At 31.2% G+C, this 27,508-nt stretch overlaps 1 protein-coding gene across 2 annotated transcripts in view; it reads right to left on the bottom strand.

Moving 5' to 3' along the window:
- LOC141525304 (uncharacterized) overlaps nucleotides 1–19,770 on the bottom strand; it is a 159,488-nt gene extending 139,718 nt beyond the window's left edge. For both annotated transcript variants that reach the window (XM_074239735.1, XM_074239736.1), the window contains exon 1: nucleotides 19,287–19,770. In XM_074239735.1, coding sequence (XP_074095836.1) covers nucleotides 19,287–19,558 — 272 coding nt within the window. In that variant the 5' untranslated portion in view covers nucleotides 19,559–19,770. The remainder of the gene's footprint in view (nucleotides 1–19,286) is intronic.
- Between the last annotated feature and the right edge of the window lie 7,738 nt (nucleotides 19,771–27,508).

Raw genomic sequence — 27,508 nt, 5'->3', positions numbered from 1 at the left:
TAGTCACTTACGTGCGGCTCGTTAAACGGATTACAACAATCTACTGTCAATCTTATACAATGAAGGACAATAATTTATCCCGGCTTGTGCTGCTTTGGTATCGATGAGAGTTTGGATTTATGAAAATTTGTCCAAATCAATATGAAAGTTTGTAAAAATGCTGATGAATCGAAATCAATAAAAGCGCAGAAAAATTTACGTAGGATAGTATACAAATACAGATGATTCTATATAAACTAGATTGCCTGCGCAATTTTACACTTGTACACATGACCAACTGAATAAATAAAATTCCCTATTTTTAAAAATACGTACAACTAATAATGTGTTTATTTGATTTCAATTTCAAAAGTATTAATGGAAAAATGAACATTACTATCGATAAAAATTTATAAATTTACGAGTTATTAAAGAATCTCATTTCAATAAATAATTAATAATAATAATTCTCATTTTATTTGTATATATTGGGCATACTTTTACAAGGCCGAGTAGATGGCAGCCGTCGCTCAGTGACTGTGCCGCCGTCTTGTGGGTACACTGTACCCATAGGACTCCAGCGCATCCATCTCACTACATCTACAGATTCGGTAGAATCTGGCGCCAAGTTCCGTTCAAAAATTCCGTTGTAAACGGAGCGCCAGACTACCGAATGTGTTTACTGTAAGCATCACGTTTTTTAGAGGTTGCAAATTTATTTTTAATTCTACGGTCCTTTTTTTCCTTAAATTTGTATTATAACGGTAGTTCATACCTTATTTTCCTGATATTAATTGATTATATCCAATTATAACAATTAATCTGCTTAATATTATTAAATTTAATCAGCACAAACTATAGCAACGCAAAAATTTCGATCCTGACTTTTTTTCGATGGGCAAAGTGATCTGCCACAGACTAAATAATTCGAGAATGCATAGTAATCCTCCGATAGATGGGAAACTACAGTTAAAAAAAGATATTTCGCAGCTTGGATCTACACTCGCCAGGGTGCACTGGAATTCTTTCTACATAAACTGTAGATTCAACGGGATAGCTCACTAAAGTTAGCACCCCAGAGTTTTTTTATTAATTTTTGATTTTTTTATCACGTCGTTAGCTCGTCGTTTGTTCTTTATTGTTTAATATCAACATTTTTAGTTCTCCATTTATTCATTTTAAAGAAAATTTATTAATAATGTACTTTTAAGTTAGCCCCCTATCGCATTTTTAATATTTTGGTCGCAATTTGGGTCATTAAACCTCTATTTTTGATTGTTCATATATATTCAACATTTGTTTCTACTTCACATTGTTTATTTGTTGTTTAATTAACATTTGTAATTAGCTGAATGTATGTATTCTAAATATTCGCACTGCGCATGCGTCAACTTTACGTATATAGACTTTTAGCGCGGTCTTTTGAAAATTATAGTGACAAGCACATCTTATGTGTAAAAAATTAAAAAATCTACAAGTGTAATCTTTTAGGAATCAATTTTCAATTAATTTAAATAATTATAAAAAAATTGTTAGACGTCAGCCAATTTCAATATTATTAAGTAAATAAATAAATAACTAATAAATATCTATTTCATTTTGAATTTCTTAAAAATATAGAATCAACTTTGAATCAATGCATGTATATTTTTTTATACTCATCTGTTCCATTTCCATGAATTATACGAACTAGTATCAAAATAAAAAAGAAATAACAAATAACAAAAATTTTTAATACTTTATTAAAATAAAACTTTTTATAAAATTATTAAAAACTACACGTTGCCTTTTCGTCCTGTAATTTCTATAATGAAATACAACAATAATACACTTACTCTAATCACTGTCATTATAATTTTCAAAAGACCGCGCTAAAAGTCTAAACCTATAGTTGACGCATGTGCAGTGCAAATATTTTGAATACAAATATTCAGCTAATTAAAAATGTTACTTAAACAACAAATAAACAATGTGAAGTAGGAAAAAATGTTCTATACACATGAGCAATTAAAAACACAGGTTTAATGACCCGTATTACTACCAAAATATTAAAAAATGCGAAAGGGGGCTAACTTAAAGGCATATTATTCATAAATTTTTTTAAATAAATAAATGGAGAACAAACAAATGTGAATCGTGAACAATAAAGAATAAACGACGAACTAATGATGTAATAAAAAAAGTTTAAAAATTAAAAAAAAAAAAACTCTGGGTCGCTAACTTTAGTGAGTTTTAAGAATCAGTGTGATATTTTTAGTCGCTTTCAGATGTCACTACCTACGTTATCAAATCATTCACTGGAGAGCCTTGGTTTAAACCAGGGCCGTACATTTTATATTTTTATGCGTTCATGAATTATTATAATTTCGTTTTTATTTTCACTGTAATTCTAATTTTTATATTTAATCTTTCATTGATCCGTTATAATATTTAGCCAGAAAAATAGTGGTTGCATAATTTAATTTTTATGCAAATATCCAAATAAGTTTATAAAAATAATTTAGTACGAAACTTATAGCAATTAAATCCACACCATTTTCAGTAAATAATTATATAAATAATAAAATATGATGTGACTTTCTGTATTTTTATTTAAAAATAAAATAAAACACTGTAAGTAACATTTGTTCGAAAAATTCATCATATGTCGATGACACAAGAGTTATCCAACATTTTTAATTTTTTGATTTTTTTTAATCATGTAATTAGTACTACAAAATATTTTTAAAAAATAGCACGTGTAGGTTTTCAAATTTTCTACAGATTATTATTACTAAAATAATTGTTTGTTATTTTCATTGAATTAATGTGTATTGCAGTATTAAATCTAAATTAAAATTTTTTCTTATTAAGAAAATGTCAAAATTCTCTTTCTATATATAAGAAATGTATAATTTCCATCGATAATTTAGGATATCGATTTAAACCGGAGGCGTTTACGCGGATTAGTCAGTTTAAATATTTTAATACCACTAGCTAATATGAGAAAAGAAAACTTTAATTTTTTATCAGAATTTGAGCTGTAAAATCAAAGAACGAACGACTTTTCATATGATTATAGCTTTGCCTGAAAAAATTCATTTATTTATGAATTTTTAATATTGCGCGGGAAAAGTTTACGTTTGAAATTAAAAATGTAAAAGTATCTTATGAAACAAAAAATTTTATAGAACAAATTATCATACAACCTTCCAAGTTTATGTTTGAAAAATATTTTTTTAATTAAATTTTATTTGTTAACCAGTTTAAACACATAAACATTGTATGAGTTATACTTTCTTCGGATAAACCAGATGTTCAGTGTCTGGGGAATTCTCATTGAAAAGTGTGTACATTCTATGATCTTATGGTTATTGCCTGTAGATGACACTGTCATCCAATTGAGCGGGTTTCAAATAATCTTAATTTCTTGATAACATGTAATTTAACAAATGTGTATTGCAGTATTAAATCTAAATTAAAATTTTTTCTTATTAAGAAAATGTCAAAATTCTCTTTCTATATATAAGAAATGTATAATTTCCATCGATAATTTAGGATATCGATTTAAACCGGAGGCGTTTACGCGGATTAGTCAGTTTAAATATTTTAATACCACTAGCTAATATGAGAAAAGAAAACTTTAATTTTTTTATCAGAATTTGAGCTGTAAAATCAAAGAACGAACGACTTTTCATATGATTATAGCTTTGCCTGAAAAAATTCATTTATTTATGAATTTTTAATATTGCGCGGGAAAAGTTTACGTTTGAAATTAAAAATGTAAAAGTATCTTATGAAACAAAAAATTTTATAGAACAAATTATCATACAACCTTCCAAGTTTATGTTTGAAACATATTTTTTTAATTAAATTTTATTTGTTAACCAGTTTAAACACACAAACATTGTATGAGTTATACTTTCTTCGGATAAACCAGATGTTCAGTGTCTGGGGAATTCTCATTGAAAAGTGTGTACATTCTATGATCTTATGGTTATTGCCTGTAGATGACACTGTCATCCAATTGAGCGGGTTTCAAATAATCTTAATTTCTTGATAATACGAAACATAACTATGCGTTTGATATATTGCGTCATTTACTAACAACGATGTCATAATAACAATAAATAATATTGGTAACCATAATAAAAATAACAATAATAGTAATTATAATACTAAAAGTATTAATATCGGTAATAATAAATTGATGTTAAAAATGAAAGCAATAATAATGTTTATCATTATCATTATTATTACTAAAATGATTGTTGTTATTAATAAATCCGAACAAAAACAGCTTCACTGTAAAAAATTGCGCCAAGTCCACGTTCATAAAACTCATCTCAATAACATTAGCACTTTACAAAAAAAAATAAGACTCGTTTCAAAAATTTTCATTCTTTACAAAAAGATGTGAAATCCGAACAAAAACAGTTTCACTGTAAAAAAAAATTGCGCCAAGTCCACGTTCATAAAACTCATCTCAATAACGTTTGCACTTTACAAAAAAAATAAGACTCGATATAATAATTGTCATTCTCTACAAAAAAAAGTGAAATACAAAAAAATACCAAGAAACTGTCATAATGTTAAAAAAATTGATAGAAAATTTGTTGAAAATTTAAAAATTAAAAAAAAAATTTTTTTATCGTACTTGGCGCGCGTCATTGAGTACCCCAAATTTTTTCAGGATAAATAAACATCCTTTTAATGATTAAAAATTTATAAGTTAGTCAACCTATAAAATGCATGAATTTAATTAATCAACTATTATTATTTAATAATAAGTTTTACAAAATTTAGGTAAAATCGACATGTCATACGTATGTTATTTGAAATTTTTTAATCATCCAGACATCATTTATGATTTTATTAAAACGCCCTCTCGTGTTTGGTTATGAAAACTACTTCAAAGTGGATACTATTGAGTGCTCTAGAAAAGAAAACATATGGCCGACTAAATTGAGAAAATGCGGTGTGATTGCCAATCAAAATGTGTTAATTACAATTAAACTAAGCAATATCAAGTTTCTTCATTGAAGCTTAATGATAGAGCTGAAAAAATTGAATCCAAAAATTTTATATAATTTCAGATGATTTCACCACACCATCATATTGACAGTTATTTCCAATAAAAAATTAAAAAAAAAATTTAATAACGGATTTTTTCACTGAAACTGATAATTAATCGAGTAAGCAGTGTTTTTAATGAGTTGAGTATGCTTGACTAATGTAAATTTATAAGTATAAGAATGTATGAAATCATATATTGTGTAATTAGAACTGATCAGCCCAAATATGTATAACTATACATAATTACATAAATTCGAGCAAAATAGTTTTTCTCGGGTTGAAATTCTTCCGAAAAAATTTGGGGTACTCAATGACGCGCGCCAAGTACGATAAAAAAATTTTTTTTTTAATTTTTAAATTTTCAACAAATTTTCTATCAATTTTTTTAACATTATGACAGTTTCTTGGTATTTTTTTGTATTTCACTTTTTTTTGTAGAGAATGACAATTATTATATCGAGTCTTATTTTTTTTGTAAAGTGCAAACGTTATTGAGATGAGTTTTATGAACGTGGACTTGGCGCAATTTTTTTTTACAGTGAAACTGTTTTTGTTCGGATAATGAAAAAAGTGCTAGGCAGAACAATATAATTGATAAAATATTAATCAAGTGATTATATTGTGAGTACAATTAATAAAAATTAAGTCTCGTGCAAAGTATGAATTCGTGAAATAATTAATTTTTTAACTTTCCGTTAAGAAAATTAAAAATTTTCAAAAATTGAGAAGTTATTGATTTTTCGAATATCATGTTTTCAAGACGATGCCCACGATTTTTCAAGTTCTACTAAGCCGATTTACTTGAAATTTTTGGAGAGTCTTTTTTATAGATTTGTCTATGTCCGGAACTAGCTGCATCCCTAAATTTCAATTTTTACTATTTTTAAAAAATTCGAAAAAGTAGAAAAAAGTGGTACAAAAGTTGCTTTTTTATTCAAGCAGCGGCCATTTCATGCAAAAAATTTTTTTCAACTTTTCCCTAGTTACGGACATAGCGAAATTACTTTAGACTAATAATCTTTTTTTATTTTTTTGATTCTGATTGCTAGAAGGGTTGGAATCATGGGCATGATCAAGAGCTAATTTTTTTAGGCCCCCCACTTCATCAGCTGCTAATTTTTTGAATTTTCAACTTTCTTGATTTTTCAATTTTTTTCTATTTTCTTGTGATGTTAATAAATAACTCATAAAAAATGTATACTAAAAATATTGATTGCCTCCTTTTTACGGCACTTTAAATATTACCTAAAATTGGGGCCTCTAGACTACAATACCCCCTTAATTTTTGTGAAAAGTGATGTATTAATCGAAAAATCTTAATAAATTATAATGTATTCTTGATACTTAAATTAATGAGCTCCCCTTGGAAAAAATTTAATTTTTACAAAGTTAGCCAATTGTAAATTAACTTAATTTTCTGGGACCTCTGTTAGCTTTCGAGACCACAAAAAATGTTTAAACAATTGCTCTATAAATTTTTTTTTTCTTCGAGCTCTTTTTATATATTTATTTGTCAAGATTATGAAAAACAATTTTTGTCAAATTCGTTATTTTCTTTACTATGATTTTTTTAGGTTATGAAAAATTAGAAATTATAAATTTGTTGTTGGTTGGTAAAACAATTTATAAAAAATACATTATAAAACATCACAATTTTTTATCGTATTTATTATATTATCAATGTTTATTGCTGTAATAAAGACAGGTAACAATGATGGATGAAATTTTTTAACGTCAATTGTTTATACATTATTTTGACTAATAGCTAAATATCTTTTTTGCTCGACGGGCAGAAAGCGTCACCTTTCGGCCCGCTACGCTAAACGAAGTTGCCACTTTCTGCCTTTGTCGAGCAAAAAAATAACATACACTCCTCGGGAAGTAAATAAGAAAGCCTCAGATCACATGTTTGTTGACCTCGGCTTCGCCTCGGCCAACAATTACATGTGATCTGAGACATTTCTTACTTTACTTCCCTCGGTGTGTAATATACTATTGCAGATGGCATTAATTATTGAGCAAAAGTCTACCAGTATATAAATTACTTTCACTATTAACAGCATTATTAGAGTATGTATGAGTTGTTTTATATTCCAGTAAATATTTCAGAAGAGAACCACAATTAACAATGGTTCCTTAGCGGTTTTACCACCATGTTTATAATATGGTCAATTCACGGTCAAACATCAGTCAAACATTAGTCTATACAAAGTAATTTGACGGTCTATGTCAGGTGACATTTTGAAAAATTTTGACTGTTAATTTACCGACTGAAGATCCGAGAAATACCTTTTTCTGTAAATGAACTCACGGTGATACGACCGACATTTGATCATCAATTCACCCGCATAGAACTAGCATAAAACTAGCTCATTACGGTCGATTCACTGTCTCATTATAGGAATCTGATGTAACAAAGTAGGCGCATTCACCCAGAATAATCGGTATTAAGCTCGTATATGATAATATAAAAACAAAAAATAAATCAGTGTAAAATCACATCGCCTAGACCGGGGATCGAATTCGGATCATCTGATCGAGAGTCAAGAGTTTTTCCTGTAATGCTATCCCAGACGTGAATTGAGATAGATGGTGATTTAAATCACCATCTTTAAATCACCATCTATTTTATGGATACTTAATGTTGTTTCGATGATTATTTCTATTTCATGAATTCTAAATCCCTGATTAAAAATATTGATTGAAAAGTATTGGGAATCAGTCACCCTATGTGAACTGTATATCTATATATACATGAAAAAGAATTGAAATTATTCAAAAGTATTCTAATTTCATCATTTTCAATCCTTTTCAATCAATATTTTTAACCAGGGATAATAAATCATATATATCATAATCCGAATTTTCAACTTATAACCGAAATTTTGACCGGCCCCACGTTGGGCGCTGATTTATAATCCGAATTTTCAACTCATAACCGAAATTTTCAATACCGGTCCCACGTTGGGCGCCAATTTATAATCAGATTTTTCAAAGTCGATGCAGGTGTTCGATCGTTACAGTGTTCCGCGCTGTCAGACCTTGACGTTAGACGCCAATTTATAATCGAAATTTGCACGGGAGGTGCACAGGAACTTAATTCTAAATAAAATTCTGAATTACACTTCGGTATCTTTCCGATTTTCAGTCTCGGGTCTCAATAAAATAAGGCGCCAGGTAATTTTTAATCACTGGAATTACCAAACCAGTGAAACGTAATCAGATAATTTTTATTCGCTAGGAATTATCGAACTAGCCAAACTCAAATCAAAACTTAAACGAATACGTAAACGTAACCTGAACTTAAACGAAATGAGATCATTTTTATTCGCTAGAAATTATCAAAACTAAACAAAACATAAACTTTATCGGAAACACAAAAACTTAACGAAAGATAGACCAAAGAACCAAAGACCGGAAAGACAACGAGATACTTCGGGGTTGCTCAGTGTGCTGGTTTGTGGAGAGAGGGCGTGATTCGAGTAGAGAGTGGATCTATGATTGCAATGATTTTATTCGCAACACCAAAAATTTATGCTCAACAAAATCCTTATTTATTCAACAAAACTTTATCTTAAATAACAAACTAGATCATAACTCACGACAAAATTATCGGAACGGTACAGCTAACAATAGGTACCCTTGCAACCTTCACCTCACTCTGGAATCACTCTGTATTCAGAGTCAGAGTGAAATCATATTGAAACCAGTGTGGATCCAGAGTGGTTTTGTGCCTTTTTTCCAGAGTCAAATCACAGTGAATCCAGAGTGATCCCAGAGTGAATTCAGAGTAATCTCAGAGTGAATTCAAAATGAAACTAGAGTGTTTTCAGAATGTCTTGAAAATGTTTTCAACGTGGGTTTAGCGCTTTTCAGAGTAAATTCGAATAATTCTCAATTTTGTCCTTAGTATATTTATGATAACTTTAACACGAGTGTAGTGCATTGAGTTTTCATAATTTACCTAATTATATTAACAGTTAGACGACAAATGGTTAATAAATTGATAATCATATAGCATTTTTCAACTACATAATTAACAATCATTTCATTCTACAAAATAAGAGATAACAAATTTTGTAATTTGAAAATACTTTCAATTAGTTAAAGGTCTATTTTTATCTTTATTATATTAAATTATGAAGTCAACAGGTGAATTTAGTATTATACATTATTAATTGGTTCCCTATTTAAAAATTTTTAAATGTTATGAATTTTTGTATGAGACTTAAAAAGATTTTATTTTGAAAATACTAGAAATTCACATAGGGATCCGTTTGATCCCGGGAAAAAAATTATATATAATTCTATAGAACCATATATAATCTATATATAATTTCATATAATTTATATATAACTATATGTCTTTACATATGTTTGTTTTTAAGATTATATGTAATTATATAAAGCTATATATAATTGCAAATAATTTATATATAACTACTGTACGTCACTACATACATTCGTTTTTAAGATTATATATAATTTTTATATAACTACATATAATTACATATAATTTATATATAACTATATGTCATTACATGTATTTGTTTTTAATATTTGATCGAGCTAAATTTTAAATTATTTTAATTTTAAATTATTAAAATTTAACCAATTAAATAATTGTCTTCGAATAAATTAATTTATTAATAGTTAATAAATCTTTCTATCAGTGTATATTGATAATTAATAATTTACAAACGAAATAAAAAATTTTGTTCATTACGCATTGATTATGTATACGATTTGCATTACTTGTAGTTGTTAAAAACCTTGATATTCAAGTAATTCTCATCGGTAAACTGGTAAAGAATTAGTCTTTCAAGCGTCAGGTCCCAGATTCGATTCCCGAGCGTAACGGTTGTTTTTTATTTGATTCCACTCTGACTTTAGTCTGGGTTCACTCTGGTTCCACTTTAATTTAATTCTGAGTTCACTTTGATTCCACTCTGGCTTTAGTCTGGGTTCACTCTGGTTTCATGCTGGAAAATAGGCACAAAACCACTCTGGAACCATCATGATTCCATAACGTTTCCAGAATTTTTTCAGACTGATTTCAGAATGATTTGAAAGTCGCAAGGGTAACGCTATAGTCATGCTACAGACACTTACTCTTATAAAATAATACAAATAAATAAATAAATCTTAACATAATAATCTCAAATAAGTAAATAGGTCTAAACAACTTGAATAATATTCTCAAATAAATCTGTCAACGGACTCTAAAATATTTACAACACAAAAGTATTCTATAGAATGGCTATCTAATGTCTCAAGACCAAGAACTCAATTATTAACGCTCAAATTACAATAAATAAAGCAGTCTCATACCTGATAGTAACAATGTCGACGCTGAGTAACTTTTTATTTTATTTTAACAACGTCATAACTCTGTATTTTTATCTGGAGCCCAAAATAAAACGCAAAAGGCTAAAAATCTTAACCTGGAACTGAAATGATACGCACGTCCGATCACCTGAATTGACCAGCGGCAACTCTCAATCACGACTGTTGCGACTGAACTCTATGAAATCTAAAACTCAACTCTTAAACGTGGCTCACTCACAAACTAAAATCTCTATAATCAATTAATTCCAAAATATTTTAATCGTTAATCAAACAATTGAGGCTCTGAGTACGGATATTCCTTTGGTGGATGCTTTCCAGGAACTGACTACGGCTGGGATCGTAACCAAAAACTCAAAACGTAAACGTAACATTATAAACAAAGGTAGATAATTTTTTATTCGCTAGAAATTATCAAAACTAGCCAAAACGTAAACTTAACCGAAAACTTAAATTGATCCCATATGCTTTCGTCATGTTCCTCTACGTCGGAGCGCTGGCATATCAACCAGACTTAGGCATTCCACCTGGAAGTCTCAAAGGGTTAGACTGGCGTCTAACGTCAAACGAAACCGGGTGACTTATAGTCCCGCTCCACGGTAACGCTGACTTATTACCCGCGTCCTCTGCAACCTAAAAACCCAAACCTTAAAATTCAGAACTCAAAACTCAAAATTCGAAACCCAAAACTTAAAACTCAAAATAACTCAATAAAACCCTTAAATAACTTGACCTTAATATTTTTCAAAACTTGACTCTAAAAACTGACTCTTCTCTTAAAAATTCCAAAATTTCAACTGTAACATTAATTCGCTCAATTCACTCTAAAACTATAGCACTTCGTTACTCGGCATCAACACTCACTTATCTCACAAAACAGTGATCTTTAATCTTCAAAAATTACTTTCTATGATATTTGGCCTTGAAATATCGGCTTAAAATTACAAAAAATTCGTTGGCGCTAGTGACGTTCATTTTAAATAGACCCCGGTCGTTACAATATATTTATATATTTACATTTGCAACGTCCGAGACGTTGGAGTTACGTTTGTAACGCTCGAGACGCTGGAGTTACGCTTGAAACGCTCGAGAAGTTGGAGTCACGCTTGATATTTCGACTCGGGCGATCTATGCAATTTTTTTTTGAGTCAAGCTAGTCAACATTACCAGTTATCACCCCTTCGCAATAGCTAGTAATGTGTTCTTTCTTTAAAAAATCGATTCATTTACTACAATTAATATCCAAATTCATTGACTTATCAGAAGAATACCTATCTAAGTGTTCCAAAGTTACTTTAAGATTTTTAATGTTACCAGTGTAAAAAGTTGCGGAATTTTTCCGGTGATTCCGTAATAAAAACCGGAGGGATTCATGTTTGGGCTCAGTTATGAATTCCAGAGGTACTCCGGATAGAATCTTAAAACATGACCATCGATAGAAAATTAGTAAAGTAGTAATATGGATTCGCAAAATAATGACATGTTGATTAATTCGTTAAAGAATTTTCGAGGTTTTTTGAAAAAATCCGGAGCAATCCCGGTAGAATCTTGCAAATTTTTTATACGGGTAAGAGTGCACAAGCGTGATACTTTCGAGCTCAAAAACCTTGACAAACAGAAAGGACCATAGTGTTGAGCTCAAAGAATACAATTATTTTCGAATAGATATTTTTTCAAGCATTCGAAGCTTGAAAATAACAGCAAGTTTCAGGAATAGCCAGTAGGTTCAACGGATTTCAGATTTTTTCAATTCCAGTGAATATGAATTCGAATTGATTTATAAAAAAAATATGATGTAGAATTGACTTTCATTTGAGCTTATATTCCAAGTCATAGTATTATAACGAAAACGAATTAATAACAGCTCATATATTCATACTATATGTACCTATACTAATTTTATCCTTATATTCTAATGTTTACTGGTTCAGTAGTTTTTGAAGTTAGATATTGTAAAAAATATCTTCTTATCTATTTTTATCAACAAATAGTTATTAAATATTTAGTCAACAAATAATTTAGTTCTCAAATATAATAAAGATCAGTTTGAAAGCAAAATAATAAGAACTAAATTAAAGTAGTTGTTGATTAAAGTTAGCCAGAACCATGGAAGAATGTATCTCGTGTCTCTTAACTCGTATTAGTCGCGCGTTCAACTGATGCATTCTGAAGGCCTTGATCCGCCGCTGTCATTGGTATATATATATACAGTTTCATCTTTCTCTCTTTCAGTTACTTTTTGCGTTCTTTACGTCCTCACATTCGGCCCCATTAGTAGTCGGCTGGACCATCATTCAATAATGCTCTCGATAAGCCGTTCTGAATTCGAGGCTCTTTCTCTTCTGTACTTATACCGGGTGTACTTAATGAATCTTTCTTTCTCACAGTTTCAGTTTCTCATGACAATGGTATTGAAAAATCTGTTGTAAGATAATACAACTGTATGATACCGATTATAAATCAGCATGCTGATATTCTAAGCATAAATTATCCAAATTAAAATTTGAAAGTCATATACTTGTGGTCGGTTTTATGATTTTGGAGGCTAAGCCAAGCTTTAAAACATGTGTTAATGTTTTGAAAACTTTTAAAGAAATTGAATTTGTAAAGAAGAAAACATTTATACCGCGATATCGCTTCACGAAGTACTTAAATGTAGAAACTTAAAGAATTTAATCTTATAATTAACTATTATGCTATGCGTTACAAAAAAAAATCAGATACACACGGTCACTATTTTGCGCAGTAGTTACTTTTATATCGGAAATATACATGGTTTGGTGTATTTAAAAAATAGTTGGCGCTATATAAAACACATCATTGACTCTTATGGATACAGGTTTAATTTGTCTCAACAAAAGAATGATTCCTTTTAACATTCGAAATATTATTAAGACAATTCGTTTGTACGTTAACTGAATAAACATTGTTTATTTTCAACAGATAACTGAGTTATACATTAAGGAGTTTATCTTTATTTTTTGCATTAAAATACTGAGTACCAATTTTTATTCAACTACTATGAATGTTTGAAAAATTTTAATATCTCTTATTTCACTTTTATGGAAAATATTCTCTAACATATTTAAAAATAATTCTAAGATGATTTCAATTTTATCTAAATTTTAGCTCGAACATTTTTAAAAACATGTTATTTTATTCACATGAAATCTAATGAAAATAGAAAACTCTTCAATACACTGAACCGCATTTTGATCGGTCAAGCACACACACACACACACACACACACACACACACACACACACACACACACACACACACACACACACACACACACACACACACACACACACACACACACACACACACACACACACACACACACACACACACACACACACACACACACACACACACACACACACACACACACACACACACACACACACACACACACACGTATATTAATACAGACATAGTGACTGGATTCAAGTAATGCTAACGCGGTTCCGATTCAGTCATCTCCGTACTATCTACGGGGAAAGAGTGAGAAGTTTTTTTTAGTGGGTAAGAATCCCACACTACCTGCCGTCATCTTTCCATGATAGTGTTGTCTTTAGAAGATTTTTTTCGCTTTTCTATATTAAAAAAAAAAAAAAAAGTGACACCCCCGTGGGGATAGTCAGGAAAGCTTCCTGTGACCTTTAAACATCGAGATCTGATGAAAACTCGATTTTTGCAAACCGGGTAAAACCAATAACTTCCCGATTTTTGAAAATTTTCAATTTTCTTTGCGGGAAGTTAATAATAATCCGGAACTAAATCCTAAGATAAACATTTTAGAAAGAGACATACGTACTAAGTGAACTAGCAATGTTTCTTCACAACACAAGAAGACTACTAAATACAATATCGTTTTGAGGATTTCTGGTGTCGAAAAATATGCTAAGCATGGAACTACTGCTGTCGACTGCTAGAAGTTATTTTTTTCTCATGATATGGTGACAAAAATCATGGTGACATGAATGTTGAACTCAATAAGTCGAGGGTATCATATAAAAATCCCTTGGAAGTTCTTTCAACTGATATAAAAGAAATGTAAACTTTTTTCGGATTACATTATTATCTCCGATTATGTGATATTTCACATGTGAACTTAAAAGAATTTTAGACCATAAACGGCTCTGCACCAGATTTTTCTCGGTCAACTAAAAAGATTTTACTTTCTTTTAATCGCTCTAAGATTCGACGATACGATTAGTTGGGATGATCGTAAGAAGACAGTTAATTTAGCCCCCATTAAAGATTTTTCTGATCAATTTATCTAACAATGCAACAAAAACTATACAGTTGGTGCGTATACAACCGTAGACGAAATGTTAGAATCATTTAGAGGCCGTTGTAGGTTCCGCTAGCATATTGCCAACAAACCAGCAAAATATGGCATAAAAATTTACGCATTGACTGACTCCAAGACATTCTACACCCTTAACTTAAAAGTGTATTGTAGTGCACAGCCTGTTGGACCTTAGCAAAAATCTAATGCTGTTTTTGATGTCATGAATCGACTTTGTGCACCAATTTTGGATACTAGTTGCAATGCCTCAAGAATTTATTGAGAGTAAAAATCGTAAGATTTGTAGTAGCAAGTTCTTATTTAATGATAACTGCACGATTGTTTCTTACGTCCCCAAGAAAAAAAGAACGTTTTTTTTTTTACAGTCAACTCATTATTCTTCAGATAAAATTGATATCAGGTCTAGATTCAAGTTAAAACGGGAAATATAAACATTTTATAATCAGGCAAAAGTGGGTATTGACGTAGTGGATCAATTAAAAGCTAAGTATTCTGTTGCCCAAGAAAAACATCGTTGGCCTATGCCCGTGAAAAAATATTCTGATCAGACTTGATATGTCCTGATATGGCCATACCAAAATTTTTGATATAATCATATCAGGCCTGATATGATCTGATATGTCCATGTATAATTTGTGATAGGTCCTGATTTGACCTGATATGCAAATTGGCCATATCAGGCCTGACATAGCTCGATCAGGATTGTGTTGATATATTCTGATATGGCTTGATATTGCCTGATATAATTTGATATGCCCGTCTAAAACTTTTTGATATGTTCTGATATGATTTTATCAGGCCAGATCTTACTTGATAGTATCAAATAAAGCCAAATCTGAGGGATTATTGTTATACGGTCAATAGATTTTTTGAATCTAAGAATCGGCAAATTTACATTTTTAATTCCTTTTACGTAATATAATATAATATAATATATATTTTACGGCAGATTTACGGTATAAATTATAAAATGGTAAAATGTATAAATTAAAAAAAAATTTTTTTAATTGATCTTAAAACTCTTTAATTAATTTTGTACTGTTCAATTTTTTAAAAAAATTTTTTTCAATTCAAAAATTGATTTTTAAAATTTTTTATTTATAATATAAATGTTTTTATTTATTTGGTAAAAATAAATAAATTTTACATATTTCTCGAATTACTTAATATTTTCAAGAAACTTAAAAAAACGGTTACCATTTTTTATCCGGTTTAAAATCTACAAAAAGTAAAATTTTATTTTTTTAATTATAATATGAAATTAATAATATTATTTTTCATGTAGTATTATGTCAAATGGAGAAATCTTTTGTGTATGATTTATATATTTATCATGAAATGTAATTTTCAGCTATTTATTCATGTTTCATTAAAATTATTCGAAAATTTTGGAAAAAATGCCATAATCAATGAAATATTTATAAATCTGACAATATATTGGTTAATTTCAAAGACATCACCATAGAGCGATCCCATGTTCCGCACTATCAAAACTAGTATTAAAAGTTTTCGATAGATGGCGCATGGCCGCGGAATTGTTCCTTTTCCAGATACTTAACTTTGAAGTGTTAAGTTCCAAAAAGAGTAGGATTTTTGTACTCTATTGCAGAGTGTATCTGTTTTTGAATAAAGTTGTACAAATAACTAAAAGAAATTTCGTATTAACTATGAATTAGTGCCATTAATATTTTCTAAACAACAAAATACAATCAGAAGTGATAAATTTTATACATACTGCAGGTTTGTCTACATCTTGATATGGCCATATCAGCCCTGATCAGACCATATCAGGTCTGGTATGGCCAATTTCCATATCAGGCCTGATATTAATGATCCATATCAGGTCTGATCAGTCTTTTTTCACGGGTGGTCATTTTTTATTCATTTATGAATATTACTGGCATAAACTCACTACTCATTTGGAATTCTCAAGAAATGGTTTTTTAGTAGATTTCATAGAAATCTAACTATTGCATTGGCCCTCATGACGGAACTTTTGAAAAATTTTGCTATATTTCGACTATACTTGTCGAGCTGAGTCGGAAAATGCATATGGTTCAAAAGTTTATATATATATATATATATATATATATATATATATATATATATATATATATATATATATATATATATATATATATATATCAGATATAACGCGGCTTGTCACGACGATAGCGTCGCCAATTTACGTCGGATCTTTACCAAACTCAACATAATTATTCTACAGATAGATACCGAAGTCAAGTTCGTAGATGAGCTTAATCGGTCAAGTAATTTAGAAATGCCAAGATTTTGAAATTTTCAAAATCATAAAAATTTATATTTCTTCACTTTCTTGCTCGAATAACTCTTGAATGGAATAACTTGTCGAAATTCTGTTAATTGCATCTGAAAGCTCTTCAAATAAGCTTTAATTTGAGTACCATTTCATATGTGTAGACTTAAAATTATTCAGAAATGCTAGGATTATAAAATTTTCAAAATTATAAAAATTTACATTTTTTTACTTTCTTACTCGAATAACTTTTGAATGGGATAACTTATTGAAATTCTGTAAAATGCATCTAAAAGTTCTTTAAATAAGCTTCAATTTGAGTACCATACTATATGTTTTATCTCAAAAGTAGATCCTATTCCGCTATACCAAATATGAAATTTGCTGTTGCACTCGTTTTACCAAACGTCATCCAAAACTTTAGATTTTTACATTCATTTTCATGAAATCTACTTCCATTTCGGCTGCCGAATGGCCTTTTTTTTAGAATTACTTCGACACGCTTGTTTTTATTAGCTTTTATTAAGCTTTTATTAAGCTTAAAGATTGCGTCGACTGCCGCTAACTGCATCAAAATTGGTTGATTTTTTAAGATATATCTAATTTTTAAAAAATCAACAAAATATGATTTTTTTATATAATATTTCAATTTTCTGTCAGATCGAAATTCTTTCTAAGAATTTTGATCACGCTCTCTTAACCATGCTAAATGCCACCAAGTATTTTAAAATCAAATGATTTGTCCAAAAGTAATTGCAGATGAAATATTTAAAAAAAAAGTGTTTTATTAAATGCAAACTAGACTTTTAAGCTCGAAGAGCTCAAAACGTATAATAATCCTATTTTGAAGCTTGAAAATCTTAAAATAGCTGTTAACTCATGTTTTTGAGCTCTAAGAGCTCAAAATCGTCGTAACAGGTGAAATTTGAAGTTTGAAATTCCATTCAAAATTAGCGGGAAGTTGCAGGGTTGGCCTATAGGGTGGTCAATCGTTTTACTAATTTTCTTTTTAATAATTAAACTATCACTAATATATTGAATATGAATAGATCAATAAGAAACTATAAGTCGATAATGATGCATCTACGATAGCTCGTCTGAAAAGAGTGCAATTATCATCTTTATAGTATTATGATTAAATAAACAATAATGGCTTTTCTCGAATCGATATTTTCATCATTCTTATCTTACTAATACATTCATAATTGAATATATAATAATTAATAATTAAACACCTTCTGGATGTAAATTACTTGATTCAATTTTGTTGCATTTACTTACATTAAATTCCCTTTTTCGTATTTTTTTTCGTCGTTAATAAAGAATTCGGTAAAACAACGATTCCAGGTTTGCTAGAGAAATTTTTTCCGACTAAGAGAATAAATAACGAGGAGCCTTAGAATTGTAGGGCGGCAACAAGTGGTCCTCAATAGGTTGTTGTTTACGTGCAACACATCACTTAGGGTGTGGCAATTGACGTATGTATTTTGATCCAAATTATTACTGATAGTTAAATGAGGAAAACTTCTGATGCATAGTAACTATACAAATGTAAATAATTAGTAATATCCTAAACGACCAATCAAAAAAATTTGTTTTGGTAGCGTGTTTTCATCGAATACATCAGAATAGGTTTAAAATGTAATTATCATTCACTTTGATGAAAAAGTTGCCTGCAGAGATTTTGATGAAACCAATGATCCATCCATACAGAAAAGAGAGATGGATGACGGCGAATGAGAGATTGATCAGAAAGAGAACGGGACTACTGAATAAAAAAAAAAGATTGTGGACTCGCGTGCCTCAGAGAGAAGACGTACAGCACGCGACTTGTGTATAATTGATAGCGGAATGCTAATAACCTGTTCGAGCTATGAATTATAATATGTTTTTTTCTATATCTTATGTTTACAGAGTTTTTTAGGTAGTTTCTAGATAATCTCAAATTGCTGAATATAGAACTGGTCAACTCACACTTCTATTTGAATTCTTTCAATTTTCATTTTTTTTTTAATTAATAAATATCTACTTTTTTCTCTATCTTTTAGTGACAGTACAGTATAGTAATCATAATCATTCTTGTTCTTGTTCAGTTTAATCATGGATTTATTTTCTAATAGATAGAATTTTTAACTATGTAAATTTTTCGAGAGTCTACTCTTGAATTGAATTAGTTAAATGAGTCAAAATTAGTCAGTTTTTTGTAAAATCTATAACATCAGTTTTAATTAGAATCATATTTTTTTGCTTTTTATTGATAATGTTTCACTAATTCGATTGAAGATAATTTTACGAAAATTGAATCGGACTAACCTGTAACAAGGGAATCCCTGAGACATATGTAAATCCATAGGAATAGTAGCATGAGCAGTACTATGGGTTGTAGCAAGACTATAGTCAACTGTACCACTTAAAGACGGTTGCATCATGCTAGCGGCTGCCACCGCGTGGTGTCCTGCGATCATAGCACCCCAATGAAAACTCGTGGGAGCCGTTGGAATAGTCGGTGGATGCTCAAGCTCAAGGCCACGTCCGGCGGTGGTCCCTGGACCACCGCCACCACCAATCCCACTACCTCTGTGCATCAATCACTTCACTATCACAAGGTATTCATAAATTTTCAACGTAATCCTAAAAACGAATTTTACACTTCCCTCACTTTCTATAAATTGTAGAAACACTATGTGCTATTTCAAATAACACTTTTTTTTACTGATTCAACTCACTGTCTAGGTCAATATCCACAAAATTTTTTGCTTATTTATAACTTTTTCACCATCACCTAGATATTCGAAACGGTTTCATCACGACGGATGCAACAACAGTCCGAGATGACTGAAATGGATGGCAAAACACAAGCCTCGTATGATCTTTAGATTTTCGGGTAGAAGTCTGGAAGGGCAATAGACAAAAGTGGGGACTATAACGGAAGGCTGGTCTCCAGAGAATATTGGAAGAAAATTCAAGAGTAGGGTTGAGAGGTTGATACTCTATCTGTCAACATCGTGGCAAGAACCAGTAGAAGGCGGAGCTTCTAGTTTCGAAGTGTTCACGTGGCTGGAATGGAAGAACGAGAAAAATGAGTATCACCTCTCAGCGTCATGACCGCCTACTGAGGACGGCCTCTCTTTCGGTCCAGGAGGGATGGAAATAAACTTGGAGTTTAGAGTATACTTCAGAAGATGACATATGTTAAGTGAATATACACTATAAAAAATTATTTGATTACTATTTTTGCATTTCGAACCATTAAGTTTTATGAACATACAATTTACATCACATAATTTTCTAGAAATTTGTCAGTAGCATTTGTTCTTTTTGTGCTAATTTATAAACATGATTTTCATTGGAAGGTATTTTTCATTAAATCCTTAGTCTTATTTATCACTAAGGAATAATACTTATCATTCCATATTATTTAGCTTCGAACTAAATAAATTAAAAATGACTATTTTTAATTAAAAAAAAAAAAAAAAAAAAAAACTAAAAGATGGGAAATAGAAGAAAAATAAACGGTTGGTCGTTAAATCAACCCTCATCTTAACATAGAAGCAATAAAAAATTTAATCAAAATACTCTTTTAGAGATGTCGAGTATTTCTTAGCTACTTATCTTAACCCTTTTTTTCAAGTGACTGCATCCAAGATTGATTAACGGAATGGTTAAAATGAAATGACCCTTAAAGGTTCCAACTACAAGACACAAACCATTCGTTTTATTGAATTCAAATACAAATAACACAGTAGTAATAATTCTTTAGTCATTTATCTTCACAATTTTGTTAGCAGTTACTAAAAAACATGCTATACATTGTAAATGTGATACCATGAATACACTGATAGAATAGTATATTACACCCCTTGGGAAGGAAAATAAGAAAAGCCTCAGATCACATGTAATTATTGGCCGAGGCGAAGCCGAGATCAACAAACATGTGAACTGAGGTTTTCTTTTTTACTTCCTAAGGGCTGTATACTATTTTTTTGTCCGACGAAGGCGGAAAGTGGCAACTTTGTTTAGCGCCGCGGGACGAAAGTTGCCACTTTCCGCCCGGAGGGCAAAGAAAAATTTTTTTTGAAAAATATGAACATTTTTGTTAAAAGAAATTAATCTATTGGAAGTTTTCAACAATTTCATTTTTTAGCTGAAGAAATCAAAGTTTTTCTTACAATAACTTAGTTATTAAAAAAAGGTTTTATAGATTCGGAAAAAAAAAACAATTTTAAATAGATATCTAGAGAACTTTTCTACAAAATTGTTATTTTCCGATATCTAGCAAACTTTTTAAAAACATAAATATTTTCTCTCAAGTTACAGCGTTTTGTTTGTCCGCATGCGGCCGAAATTTTGCCTTATCTTGTTTTTTGTGCTTCAATAATTAGTAACTCAGCAATAAATGGTCGTAAAGATTAAAAAAAAAACTAATTTTCTTCATTTTTAAATCCCAAATATAACCGAATCAATTTGTTTTGATAACTTCTCAATACTTAAGAACTAAAAACATTATAATTCACACTACTAGTATCAATTTGAAAAACTGTAGATAATGAAAGTATTCGAATGATACACACCAAGTACATTAAATTTTTTCTTTAATATTTACTGTCTTTAGCGTTTTTTCAATCTAAAAAATTTTTTGTACTTGGTTTTTTTTTTTTTCGATTTAATAGTTTTTGCAAAAATCGAATTATCATAGTTTGTAACAATAGTTAGACGTGTACCTGGTGCGAAGGTTTACACCGAAACTGTTTTTTGTAGTAACTATTTATACTATTAACCCCATGCTTTTTTTAAAATCAAATACAATTTTTTCTTATTTACACTATTATTAATTTATATTTATTAAAATTTATTTTCTATTTTTTATTTCAGTTATCTATAAAAAAAGTGTTTTTTGGTTTTTTAAAATTTTTGTTTGGTTCGCTGAACTAAAATCCTCTTCGGTATTCGTTAATTTCTATAATGAAGGTAATATTCAGATCTCAGCCAATAAATAAATAAATGCTCAGGTTATTTAAGATCCGTAATTTATTTGATGTCTAAATTATATCAAATTCTGCAACGTTTCGTTGATAATCTCAACTTCATCAGGCGTCTGTAAATCAACAACAAACCATCATTCACATGTCAACAATATCCATATAAAACAATTATGAATACAATGATGTATTCAGTAATTTATGTAGTCTGAAGTTAAGAGTATTATTTTTATTGTTAATAAATTTGGATCCGTTGTTAATTGATTATTTATTTGTTTTAACAGCACCTTTATCTACTCTCATTAACCCTAAGATAAGCTCTTTGCTCTGGACCGGTTCCAGGAACCGTGATAATAAACCTGGTGGCGCTCTTTTATTTAATTTGGTTACTGTTCATTTTTTTACTTTATTAATCAATTAATTAGAGGCCAACTGTGCAGCAAGAAAAACTGTTACAATAGGTTAACGCACATCTCATCATTCTTATAAGTTGAATCTATATGGTGACGGAGTGTGACAGTTTATTATTTATATGATTTATGTTGTTTAACATTGTGTCTTGATAGAAATGATCTATTTCTTACAAATGTTTATTATTTAAAGAAAAAAGAAAAAGTCAAGTTCTTATATTAACTTAAAATTTATAAATCGTTCTATATATTTTGAATATCTTATTATAAATTTTAATGTTTAAAATTATCAATATTCAAAATTCAACTGTAAATTATTATATTGGAATTTTATTTAAGACTATGTCAATTTTGACGATATATAATTGTTTTATTTAAAAAATAAACTTTCAATTTTAACATTTGCTATCAAATATTCATTTAGCAATGAATACTTTTTGTTCCAAATTCAATTACTTGATGATTAATTAACTTTGGATTTTCCATTGAGTGGCCAAAGCTAGGTTACCCAGTCCTGGCCCAAGTCTGGGCCGCTATTGAATAGCCGTGGCTGGGGGATCCAATTTTAGCCCAGGCTCGTGTTACCATTGAGTCGGCTAAGGCTTGGTTGCCGAGTCTTGGCACAAGCTTGAGTCGCCAATGAATAGCCAAAGCTCGGTGTTAGCCAGTCTTTACGCAAGCTTGGATAATCATTGGCATCGCTGAGGCTGGGTTAACCAGTCTTGGCCGACACTTCGGTCACCAATAAATGGCCAAGGCTAGGTTAGCCAATCTTGGTCCAAGGCTGGGTAATCATTGGCATGGCCGAGACCAATACAGGTACGCCGAAGCTAGGTTGCCCAGTATTGGCCCAAGCCTGGCCTCTTTGTCAATTCTGGGGGTTTCCTGCATGGGACGTTGACATTGTACAATGTAATTTTTCCATTTTTCTTTTTTCCCCTGAATCAAGCGATTTAGACAGAAATTTTAGTAAGCTGAAGTATTTCATACATTAATAATAAAATTTTTTGGATATTTTAATCTTTTTCGAGTAAAAATATAAAGTACCATAATTATGGAGCTTGTTTCAGCTATATTAAATTTTAGTTTGGTCAAAAACTTTCTATTTATTATACAAATCCAAGCGTTTTCTGAATTTTTTCCCTAAAAAATAGATATCATAATCTTAAACGTAATAATCTATATATATATATACACACATATGTAAGCAACGTTTGTTTTCTTTGTCCGAGGTAAACTCGAAAACTACTGGGCCGATCAGCATGAAACCACAACCATTCGGCGCGGAATTAATCGTAGATGGTTATAGGCTATATATTTTTCAAATTCGATAAGCCCTTTGCCATGTTCTCTCAATTTGTTTGTTTATTAATTTATCTGCTCCCATAAAACAAAAGACAGGCATTTATCCTTGGTTCATTTGTTTTCTAGCTCATAAAAGAGGAACATGATTTAACATAATCTCTATTCTAAAAACAGCTATAGTCATTTGTTCATGTTTACACTACCTTTTTTATGTTTGAAAAATTTATGTAAATTTTTTAATCTTAATTGTTTAGTTTCAAAATTGATATATGATGTTAGTAGATAATCTAAGGGGAGATGACGGCCGAAAATTTCGCATCCTGCAATACCGAGCGAGTTGCGCGATGTACCCTATCTACTGCTGTGCCGACTGATGTCAATTTATGCGGATTATTATGTAAATCTGTTTTACCTACTGATTAACCGATTGTAGTCTATATCTGTCAGTAATGTGGGATTTTTTTCTACCGTTGATAATAAGTACCCAATTCAATGATAATTGGTGTTGGTAATGCAGGGTACTTTTTATCTAACATTGATAACAACTACATCATTAAACAATAATTTTAGCCTTATCTTAATCTTATTACCATATTCTCAATCTCCTTTATCTACTCATGTACCGACTGTAGTTTTTGTATGCCGGCAATGCAGAATAATTTTTTAGCTACCGTTGATGATAATTACATCATTCGTGATGTACATTATAATTACATGATAATTTCAGCTCTATCTTAATTTTAATACCATATTAATTTTAATACAATGTTCTTAATCTTCCTTACCTACTCATGTTCCCAGGGATATGAACTACAGTCAGTAAAAAAGTAGGTTAAACAGATTAACAACATAAACCAACTGTAGTCATCAATAACATAATTAGATTGCATGCTAACTATTTTATGCCCAACACACAGCAAATACCATTAAAAAATTGATATCCTTCTGCATGAATCACAGAAGATACATTTTTCAAATTCGAAAATAATTCTGTGAAGCGGGAAAGAATAGGAGTTACGGATAATTATTACGTGAAGCGTTCCAACATTCACGGATATTTTGGTGGGAAAGGTTTGAGAAAGGATTAGGGAGAGGAACTTCTTAATGTGAGTGTATAGAATATGCGAGAAAAAATTCAAATAGCTCGGACTGGGATTCGAACCCAAAACCTTCCGATGACATGTCGGCTACTTTACCATTTGAGCTATCCGGTCTATACTAAATTTTACTTTCGTTTATTCTATATACATTAAACCACAACAAGCCAACCACAGAGATTGGCATTAGTCGGCAGAACAATCGGTAAGCCAGGTTGAGCAACTTGTTCGGTATTCAAGGATTCGCTATTAACAGGGTAGGAGCATATCCCCTTAGATCATCGACTAATATAATTTTAAAAAATAAAAATCAAAAAACGAAAAAAATTTTTTTTTACATATATATATATATATATATATATATATATATATATATATATATAAGCAAAATAGGGTTCTTTTGACTAAAGTTGACAGCAAAACTACTGAAGCTACACTACTGGAAAAAATTAAGGGATCAAAAAAAAATTCCAAATTTTTCGGTAGTTTTCAACAAGCCGTAACTTTAAGAGAAATGGTCGTACAGGAAATAAAAAAAAAGGAAATTTTAGCTCCAAGTGTCTAGTTTTTCGATTAGAACTTCAAAATTTTGTAGCCTCCGCGGTTTCTGAGTAATCGTAGAAAAACCAGCAACAAAAAAATTCTCAAAATTTTTTTAGTTTTTTTTTTTGGTCTACGGGCGTGGAAAAAATTTTTTTTAGCTTAACCACCATAAGGATCGGATACTTTGTTCATTTAGCTTTAATTTCTTTTTTAAACACCCTGATACGTCCACTCCTCGCTGAGATATCGGTCTTCAAATGGAAAAGGATCTTTTTGTCTTTGATTATCGATATCTCAGCAACAATGATCGCACAGAAAGTTAAAGGTGGGTTTCAAGAACTTGAATGAATTTCCCTTAACGACTGTCCATTGTTTTTCGAAAAACAATTTTTTCTTTCCGTCACATGAGTTTGAAAATGCAACAAAAAAAAAGGCTTTTAGTGGTTTTGGAAAATCAAGCGCTGGATCGAAAATATTGAGGAAACCACTAATGTTAAGTGTGCCTTTTACAGTTCAATATGTCCACAAAAACCCTACAAAGAATCAAATTAATCCAGCCAGCCGTTTTTTTGTTTCACTTGATCGAATTTTTGAAAAAATTAAAGGATCACGTTTTTGCTCTGAAAAGCTCATAATTTTTAAAAATGAGAAAAAAAATGGTTTTTTCGAGCTTTTTCCACATTTTTGTTCCAGAAAGTGCTTAAATTGAAAAAAAAAAAAAAAAAAAATTTTTTTTGAAATTTTTTCTCTTGAAAAGTTTAAGAAAACAATTACCGCCGGCATTAGCGTTATCCAAAGCGTACCACGTGGAGGTCGCGCGGTCGGATTTACGCGTGTGTGTGTGTGTAAGGTATTTCAGGAGAATTGAGACCCGGTGGCTCGTCAGTTCCACCGTATTTAATGACTCCAAACTCATTCTCTGAAGGTTTTTGTTGGTTCAATACCGGGTATTACCACCCCTGTTTTCAATAACGGCTCTCAAACGTTCAGCCATGTTTATGCAGACGGTAATTTGAGGCTGCGGAATGGTATTCCAAATGTGCTGAAGCGCGCGCTCCAAAGCAGCTAAGTTCTGCAAATTTGGATACTCTCTGCGCAACCGACGGCCCATTATGTCCCAAACGTGCGCTATGGGGTTGAGATCTGGATTCATTGCTGGGTGTCGCAACAATGTGATGTCATGCCGCTCAAAGAAGTGCCGGGTAATGTTGGCTGTGTGTGGACGTGCATTATCTTGCATCAATATGAACGACCTCAGATGTTGTCGTCTGCGCAGAACAATGGGCCTTAAAATTTGGTCGATGTCACGTCTAGCTGTCAAATTTTCGCGTACAATTACCAAAGGTGTTCTCCAATTTCGTGAAACGCCGCCCCACACCATAACTGATCCACCGCCGTAGGCAACGACTAGACGGACAAAGTTCTGGCGAAAACGTTCTCCACGACGGCGCCAAACGAGAGGACGTCGATCGTTGCCTTCGTGGAGAACGTTTTCGCCAGAACTTTGTCCGTCTAGTCGTTGCCTACGGCGGTGGATCAGTTATGGTGTGGGGCGGCGTTTCACGAAATTGGAGAACACCTTTGGTAATTGTACGCGAAAATTTGACAGCTAGACGTGACATCGACCAAATTTTAAGGCCCATTGTTCTGCGCAGACGACAACATCTGAGGTCGTTCATATTGATGCAAGATAATGCACGTCCACACACAGCCAACATTACCCGGCACTTCTTTGAGCGGCATGACATCACATTGTTGCGACACCCAGCAATGAATCCAGATCTCAACCCCATAGCGCACGTTTGGGACATAATGGGCCGTCGGTTGCGCAGAGAGTATCCAAATTTGCAGAACTTAGCTGCTTTGGAGCGCGCGCTTCAGCACATTTGGAATACCATTCCGCAGCCTCAAATTACCGTCTGCATAAACATGGCTGAACGTTTGAGAGCCGTTATTGAAAACAGGGGTGGTAATACCCGGTATTGAACCAACAAAAACCTTCAGAGAATGAGTTTGGAGTCATTAAATACGGTGGAACTGACGAGCCACCGGGTCTCAATTCTCCTGAAATACCTTACACACACACACACGCGTAAATCCGACCGCGCGACCTCCACGTGGTACGCTTTGGATAACGCTAATGCCGGCGGTAATTGTTTTCTTAAACTTTTCAAGAGAAAAAATTTCAAAAAAATTTTTTT

Source organism: Cotesia typhae, unplaced genomic scaffold, assembly GCF_013202065.1.
Source record: "Cotesia typhae breed Kobodo isofemale line unplaced genomic scaffold, CoteBio_Ctyphae contig_26, whole genome shotgun sequence".
NCBI classification, from domain to species: Eukaryota; Metazoa; Arthropoda; class Insecta; order Hymenoptera; family Braconidae; genus Cotesia; species Cotesia typhae.
The sequence above is the reverse complement of the archived record's forward strand: the minus strand, read 5'-3'. Positions and strand labels throughout refer to the sequence as shown.